This window comes from Gossypium hirsutum, chromosome A05 (genome assembly GCF_007990345.1).
Source record: "Gossypium hirsutum isolate 1008001.06 chromosome A05, Gossypium_hirsutum_v2.1, whole genome shotgun sequence".
NCBI classification, from domain to species: Eukaryota; Viridiplantae; Streptophyta; class Magnoliopsida; order Malvales; family Malvaceae; genus Gossypium; species Gossypium hirsutum.
In genome coordinates, this window is record NC_053428.1 from 80,159,758 (window position 1) to 80,168,206 (window position 8,449).

The 8,449-nt window shown below is 32.0% G+C and overlaps 1 protein-coding gene across 1 annotated transcript; it reads right to left on the reverse strand.

Annotated features, from left to right (window-relative positions):
• Positions 1 to 4,644: 4,644 nt before the first annotated feature.
• Positions 4,645 to 7,683, reverse strand: LOC107960560 (probable protein arginine N-methyltransferase 1). The gene is made up of 8 exons (XM_041112001.1): positions 7,434 to 7,683; positions 7,058 to 7,068; positions 6,539 to 6,694; positions 6,336 to 6,404; positions 5,927 to 6,197; positions 5,650 to 5,765; positions 5,357 to 5,507; positions 4,645 to 5,239 (listed from the first exon to the last, which is right to left on the reverse strand). The coding sequence occupies exons 1-8, from the start codon at positions 7,522 to 7,524 to the stop codon at positions 5,034 to 5,036; spliced, it is 1,071 nt and encodes a 356-aa protein (XP_040967935.1). The 5' UTR covers positions 7,525 to 7,683; the 3' UTR covers positions 4,645 to 5,033.
• Between the last annotated feature and the right edge of the window lie 766 nt (positions 7,684 to 8,449).

Here is an 8,449-nt window from a genome sequence, read left to right on the forward strand (position 1 = left end):
ATTTGGCATACTTGGGCATCTTATCTAAGACCTCTAGCAAAGGGAGGTTGACGTTCAAAGCTTTAAACATTTTGAAGAATTCTAAAAACTCTCACTCTCTTTCTTTTTGCGTTTTTTTAAATGGAATAGGAAGGGAATTGGTTCTTGACTAGGGGGTAATTGGCTTTTCTTGACTTTTGGTTAACTCGAGTTCCACTTCCTCTTGTACCCTATCTCCAACATTAGGAGTGTGTGTACCGTCTTACTTCTTACCTTTTCCTTCTTCACTCACCAACCTAATAAGGTCTTTAACTACCATAACAAACCTAAGGGTTATCGCCTTGGCATGCTCTTTTCCCTCCTGTTTTGGATTCCACTCAATATTGCTCGGAATGCTAGAAAGGTTGTGGGTTTGTATTCAATCAAACATTTGTTCTAGTCGACCATGTATTTGATGCACATCGGTTTGCGAAGTGTGGACATTCTCCTCTACGTTATTCACTTTGATAGGTAGAGGAGGGTTGCTATTAAAAGTTGGCTTCCTCTCAACCTCTAGCGATGGCCTATAAGGTTGTTGAGGTTGGTATGGAGAATTAGGTTGAGGGGCATTAAATTTTTGGACTCCTTGATTGTAGGGACCCCCTTGGTTCTATCCCAACCTAAGGTTAAGATGGTCAAATCATCCTGGGTTGTAGGTGTTTGAGTATGGGTTATATCCTCGGTTTCCCACATAATTAACCTCAGTTTTCTTATTCGTGCCTCCCCAATGTGTGCCTTCGCCTTCATTACCTACATGAGAAGTGGTTAAAAGAGGCGAAGTTAGAGCTTGAGTTTTCAATTTGATTGACCTTTTTGAGGATTTGTTGGTACTTATCCACACTATCGACCGTGTTTAGGGGTGTTTAAACAATTGGTTCGGTTAATAACTAAACTGAAATAATTTTAACCAAATTAATCAAACTCTAAATATCTTTAACCATTAACTGAACTAATTTTTTTTCAAGCACATTAATCGAACCAAAATTTTTTGGTTAATTTGGTCGATCAACCAAATTAATCAAAATTTATATGTTTGCCTTTTGGTTAAAAAAAAGAAACTCAAAAGGCCTAACACTAAAATTTTGCATTTCACGAAACAAAAGCATCACATCCCCATATAAATTGATGTGAAAAAGCCCTGACATCATAATGTTCCAAGAAGCAACATTTCTAATAGACAAACAATCGTACAAGTAACGAGCGCAATCAACAAAGGCAAACTTTCTAATTCTTAAACCAACAAACTTTAACTTCCTAATTCTTAAACCAACAAACTCTATCATAGAAAAGTAAATTGATTTGAGCTTAATCCAATCCAATAATTGAGTTTGAAATGGCAGCAAGTAAATTTGAACATCACCCAAGTGTATTATAGAGCAAAACCTGAAGATTGATAAAATAGCTAGGCAATGTAGGCTAAAATAATTTCCTTGTCGTACTCAGTTTCCATAGAAGAACTATGAGCAAAACAACAAATATATTTCTATTGTTGCAAATATATAGGCCAATAAGGTCGGCTTGTGATAGGTTAGGTTGTAACTTAATAGATTTTGTGGCTTGAAGGTGTTGGTTAGGGCATGAAAGACGATGGCAGACGAACGATGATGGTGACCTGGTGGACACCAGGTGGTGGTGACTAGTGTGAATGTTGGCTTTCGAAACTAAGAAGTTTGGGGTTTGGGGAGATCAAATTAGGGATTTTGGAGATTTCAATTTCAAATGAGGGAATAGAGACAATTACTTTTAGTTTTTAGGAATTTTAGTTTTTTTGCTTAAATTATTATGTAATATAAATTTATTTTATAATTAAATTAATTATCTGGATTGGGTTGGGTTTATGTTTATTGGGATTTGGGGTGCTTGGTGCTTGGTGGGCAGCAAGCTAAATTTATTTCGATTAATTTGGTTAATTACCTGATTTTGAATCGAATCAACCAATAATGGAAATTCCAAAAAATTATTAATCGACCTTTAACCAAAATAAATTCAGCCAATTATCGGTTAACCAAATTAGATTGGTCCAGTCGATTAATTTGGTGTTAACTGAAGTTTGAACACCCCTGATCACATTCACGATCGATTGCTTGGCTTTATATGTGAACCGCTAAGCTGGCCACATATACGAGTTCATTATCATATCTTGAATTAATTGGCATGCTTCAACATTCGTCTTTGACATGAACGCCCCAACGATGCCCCATCAAGACTAAAACACAAATGTAATGACCCGAATTTTTACAGTTATCAAAAAAGTGCATTTTCGGGTCTCCGTTTCTAAAAAATTGATTTATAAATATTTATTAAAAATATTTATGAAGTTAAGAGAGTGATTAATTAAAGTTTAATGAAGCAAATTAGCTTAAATAAAGGATAATTAGATAAAAGGATTAAATTGAATGAAGTGTGAAAGTTTAATTATAGAATAAAGAAAATTAAAAGGACTAAATAAGTAAATAAACCAAAAAGAGTGCCAAGTGTATGGCAAAAATAAAATACAAGTATAATAAATATAATACACACATTTGTAATACATATATTTATTTGCTTATTATTTAAGTAAATATTAATGTATTTATTATTATTAAATTAATATTATATGATAAATAAATAAAAAGTTGACAAATGTATGGTATGTATAGTGACATGTGTGATACTAATATACATACATTTGTAAAATACATGTATATTTACTTATTATATAAGTATATTATTATTAAGTAAAAGATATTTATATAATAAATAGATTAAAGAAAGACAAATGTAATAATATATGTGTATACAAATGTAAAATAGATATTGGATATTAAATAGATATTTTATTATAGCTATTATTAAGTTATTATAATATATATATATAAAGAAAAAGGAATAAAAAAAAGAGAATAGAAAAAGAAAGAAAGGATGAAACGAAACAGAGAGCAGGGGAAAGAAAGAAGGAAGGAAAAAAAGAAAGAAGGAAAAAGGGGAAAAATTGGGATTTCAAGGCTTGAAAGTTAAATATGTAAGTCAATTTAGCCATTTTACTTAATTTTGATGTTTTGGAAGCTTTGGGACAAGGTTTTGATGAAATTAATAAATTTTTTGAAAGTTATTAGATTTTTAAATATTGTTCATGTTGAATAAAAAGATGAATTAGGGGTTAGATTGATAGGAATTCAAGTTAGAAATGAAATAAGGATTGAATTGTAAATTAATTCATAAGTTTTATGTTGTAGGGACTAAATTGATGAAATTTCGAAATTAGGAAAATATGCTGGAAATTTAATAGTTAAATATGAGTTTAGTTAAAAATTGAGTAGAAATAAAGTATGAATTAAGATAGAAAAGTAAGTGAATTAGTTAGGATTAAATTGAAATTAAAAGTAGAAAATCAACATTTTGCACTAAGACTATTTTGGACAGCAGCAGTAGTTTAATTTTAAAAAATCACCAAAAATTGTAAAAATTGAATTAGAGGATTAATAAAATATGGAATTAAATCTTATTGAGTCTAGTTTCTTATAGAGAAACGGTGTAAGCAATTGAATTGTAAATTATGAGATATAATGAATTTTGTGAGACAAGGTCAGAATGAATTCGGGTTCCCCTGTTCTGACTTTGAAAAATCACCAAAAATTGAAGAAAAATAATTAGAGGCTTAAAGTTATATTTTTAGAATTCATAATGAGTCTATTTTCAGGAGAAATCAATGGGAATATTATCCGATTCTGTACTGTGAGATAATTAATTTTTAGGGTGCGTTTGGTTCGCTGTATTGGATTAGAGGTGTATTGGATTAGAGGTGTATTGGGATTAGAGGTGTATTGGATTAGAGGTGTAATAGCTAATCCATTGTTTGGTTGAATGTAATGGAATAGAGGCGTAATAGTAATCTTGTGTTTGGTTGAATGGAATAGAGGTGTAATAGCATAATGGAAAAAACTAAAATGACTAGAATACCCTTAGCATAAAATTGTTTTGGTAAATGATTATTGTTATTGTTATTTAAATTTTAATAAGATTATTATTATCAGTAATAAATAATTTAATCATATTTTAACATAATTATTATTAAATATATTTTAATTAAAATATATAATTTATAATAAAATTCTTAATAATCAATATTCTTATATGAATTTACTCAAATCATAATATATGATACTATAAAATATAATTTGAAATAATTAATATTAAATGTATTTTAATTAAAATATATGATTTAATAAAATTCTTAATATTAAATATTCTTATATGAATTTTCTAAAATCATAATATATAATACTATAAAATATAATTTAACATAATTATTATTAAATATAAGTTAATAAAAATATATAATTTATCATCATACTATAGATAAATATTGAAATTTGTCACTGTACTTTATTTTTATTTATATTTGCCGTTATTTTTTTAAAAAATGAGTAAATTTGTAACTTAATTTTTATGTTATTGAATTTTACCACTAAAATTTAAATTTTATTAATTTTGGCCACTAACTCTTATTTTTTAGTTAAACTCTTATTTTAAATTTATATTGAATTTTTATTTTTTTAAATTACAAATATCTTCATTTAACTTAACGAGTAAATATAATTCTTGACTTTCCTTTCTCATCATCTAAACAAAAGCACAATAAACAAATTGTCAAAAAGAAACCCAAATCCAATAGTTGGGAGATTCAAAAGCTTTCTCCAATAATGTGTTTCTTCTATAAGAAACAATGCTTATAAGCAGCTTGTCAAAGCTCAAAATCTATTTAGTCCTATGTCATACATCCAATGTCATTTGTATATATGCTCCCTCACATCAGCACAAAACACAAGACTCAATATGAAGCATACATGAGAAGAAAACAGTTGGATTGAGTTAATGAAGTACATGCATCTTATGTGTTTTTCTTTCTCAGGGAAAACCTTTCGAGAAAAAAGAAAGTAGAAAAGGAATTAAAAAAATGTTGGTGAAACATTTGAGGAACATGCAAACAAGGTATCCTACAGCTAGTAGTGGTGATGAAATACTCTGCAACAAAATCAGCGCATCTTATAGAATTGAACTCTCGAAACCACACAACGTCGTCCGCTCAATGAATATTTAACCATTATATCAACGTCTCGGGGATTCTTCTTGTTTGGTGCAACAGTCATGCTCCCAATTATTGTCTCCCCTTCACAGATGGTTAACACATCCTCTAGATATAGGACTATTTGCTTCCAATGGGTAGCTCGCGATCTTGGTCCTGCATTTTGTATTTGCCATTAGCCAAGGCAAAGTTCTTCTAGGCTGGCTTGCTGATTTCTATTCGTAGATAAAATGGAAAGGACAAAGGATGGAGAATTTTGATGTAGATACAAACCTGTAGAGAAACCCATCAATTTGTGGCATTTGGTAAACGAAACATCAAAATATGCAACGAAAGCATGGATGTAATCATCACGCTCTGCAATAAGCTTGAAAGGTGCAGTGAAAGAAGCATCCCCAAGAACCATCTTAGAAATATCCATTGTCTGAAACCAGAAAACCAAAATAAATAATTCAGTTGTACTCCAAACACATTATTTTGTAAAATAATTTCCAATAAGTGTTCATATATATAGATACCCAATGATATATACATACATACAGGAATATGCTTGTGTATTTTCTCACCTTGAGAAGGTGGCAATTTGTTACAATTTGTTTCTGGTCAACCATGTCAACAAGAGGTTCCATCATAGCTTGCTTTTTTATACAACTCATGTCAAAGCCATAAACATTATTCCAAACTGTAGCAAGATGATGCCATGTAGAAAAGATGTGGTATATATAAGAATACAAAAAGTTGAATTGCAATGAAACACAATAGAAAAACTCGTTGAAAGTTATACAAATACATATGAACATGAATACCTAGATTTATATCAATTTAGCAGTCTGTTATACTCACATTCGATCTTGTCGTCTTTGTACTCGGCATCCTCAATTGCTGTCAAGTAAAGAGAAGCTTCATCTGGTAGCACAACTCCATCATCAACCTGACACGGGTGAAGGAATAAGAACTTTGATTGTAAAGAATGTAGCTTATAAGAACCCAACAAAAGTTTTGCTTTGATGAGCAAGAGTAAAAATAAATTTAAAAGGCCCAGCCCGTTCACCACACGAAATAATAAGGAAGTAAACTGCTCAAGAGAGCTTGACATGATGATGGAGTTAAAATCTCAATCAATTAACAGTTATAGCAGGAATCTAAGCTACTTTCTGCAAATCATAGCATGCAACAGAGAATTTAACTAACAAAGTAGCTAGCTGCCCCAACCACACGAAGCAATACAAGAAGACACAACAATTTTAAAAACTTCACCATCAGGCAAGCCATTTGTTTCAACAATTTGTTTAGCCATGTCAGCCATATGGGAGCATTCAACCTAGGAAAGGGAAAAATATGAACAGCATTTGACAAATAAGAGATAGACGCCAGGAGTGTAAGAATTTGGTCAGACAGATTATTAACAACACATAAAACAGAAACAGAAGGAAGATGTAAACTTGGAAGTCATACAGCATAAACATGTGCCGCCCCTGCTTTTGCACAAAACAGGGACAAAATTCCAGTCCCAGCTCCCACGTCAAGAACTACTTTGTTCTGGAATAGAAACTTATTCCGATAAATAACATTTTGATATGTCTTGGTTCGCACTACATCTTTAAGCATTTCCTGAAATACAAGGAATAGTAGGTTAACACAGAGGAAAAACATTTCACAAAAAAAGAAGAAATGAAAAAGTTACGCAACCGTATCAAGTTCTTCTACTGAAACCAAGAAAACAAACGCAGAAATCATTTCCAGAAATTTAAGTAAAAGATTAAGTTAAAAAAGAAGACAGTTTTTGGATAGTAACTGTGATGCATTAATTCATGTATGAGCTTAAACAAACAGAAAAATTACAACCAACCCTCCAATCACAGATATTAGGCACCCAATAGATCACAAAATAATGGTGACTGAAGCAGAACCATTCCATAAATAAGTCGACAAAAACGAAACAAGATTCAAATGTCCAAGTTGTTGCACACTTACTTCATGAATACCTGCACATACACAAAAGAGGGGACAAAGATTTAGAGGAAAGTGCTCACTGGAGATAAATACAAGAATGTATAACTTGAAACATCAGCGAACCCAATGCCCTACCTAATACCAACATGCTAGCCCCATAAACATGCAACCAGTGAACCACAAATTACTTAGATATAAATAAACTATTGAACTCAACAAGCTCTAACTTTTGCGAAGATAGAAACTTTCTTCTCACATTCGAACCTTCTTCACAAAAATGTGAAAGGCAACACTAAGAAATCCTCACATTCTCATTGTTTTCTAATCAACAAGAAAAATCAGTAAAAAAACTTCAAAATTGAATCTTGGAAAAGAGGATGAGAAGCAGAAAATATACCGAAGTGAGAGTAAGAATCGAAGTAATAATCAGCACTGGTTTTATCATCTTCGCCGTCGCAACCGAAAAACGAAATGTCGGGCTCTCCCATAGAAACATATTCACTAGCTTTGTCAACGGCGACGATTGAATCATCGAGATTGGAGCTGTTGCTGGCGATTTCCTTGTCGTCGGCGTCTCGGAAGCGAATGTTAGCTCCTTCGAAATTGTTCGAAGAGTTGGTCGAGGTTTGAGTTGTGTTGGGGATCTAGAAATGGAGAGAGATAATAAAATACCAGTGCCATGCCATGCCCACCACACGTGAAAAAACCTATATAAAAAAGAGAGGTAAAAAAGAGAAGGAGAAGAGGCGATGAGAGTGGAGAAGAAAGCTAGAAGGAAGAAACAGAATACGTGGATTTTGGGTAAAACAGAAGCGGGAATGGGGAGGGTAAAACAGGGACCAAAACTGAAGCAGCGTCTAAACTGAGCTCAAGGAAGGGATTAGAAATCAGTGGTTTTCACCGATTAGAAAAGTAAAGGATTACACCCGTATTAGCAATACATCAAACCAAACGATGGAATACAGCCGCATTAGGTGGGGCCCACCGATTAGGGATGTATTGGCTATGCCAATACATCCAACCAAACATGCTCTTAGTGAATAAGGGTCGGAACTGTCAGACAGCAGAATAGGGGTGAATTTAAAGAATAAACTGTACCTAATGGCTAAACTAAAAATTCTGAAAATTTTATGGTAAGAATATATATGAGTCTAGTTTCAGGAAAAATTAACAGATCTTAATTTTGAGTTCCGTAGCTCGAGTTATAAATAATTTAGTGACTATGATACAGATGGATAGCTTGAATATTCATAAAAGTAAATAATAAAAATTATAGATAATGTTACTTACAAGTGTGTTATATACACTAAGGATGTGGAATGGAGAGGAGGAGGAGGAAAAATATGTATGAATATTCATCTAGCATGGCTAATTTGCATGTTTTAGGCTCAGGGACTAAATTGAATAAAAGTA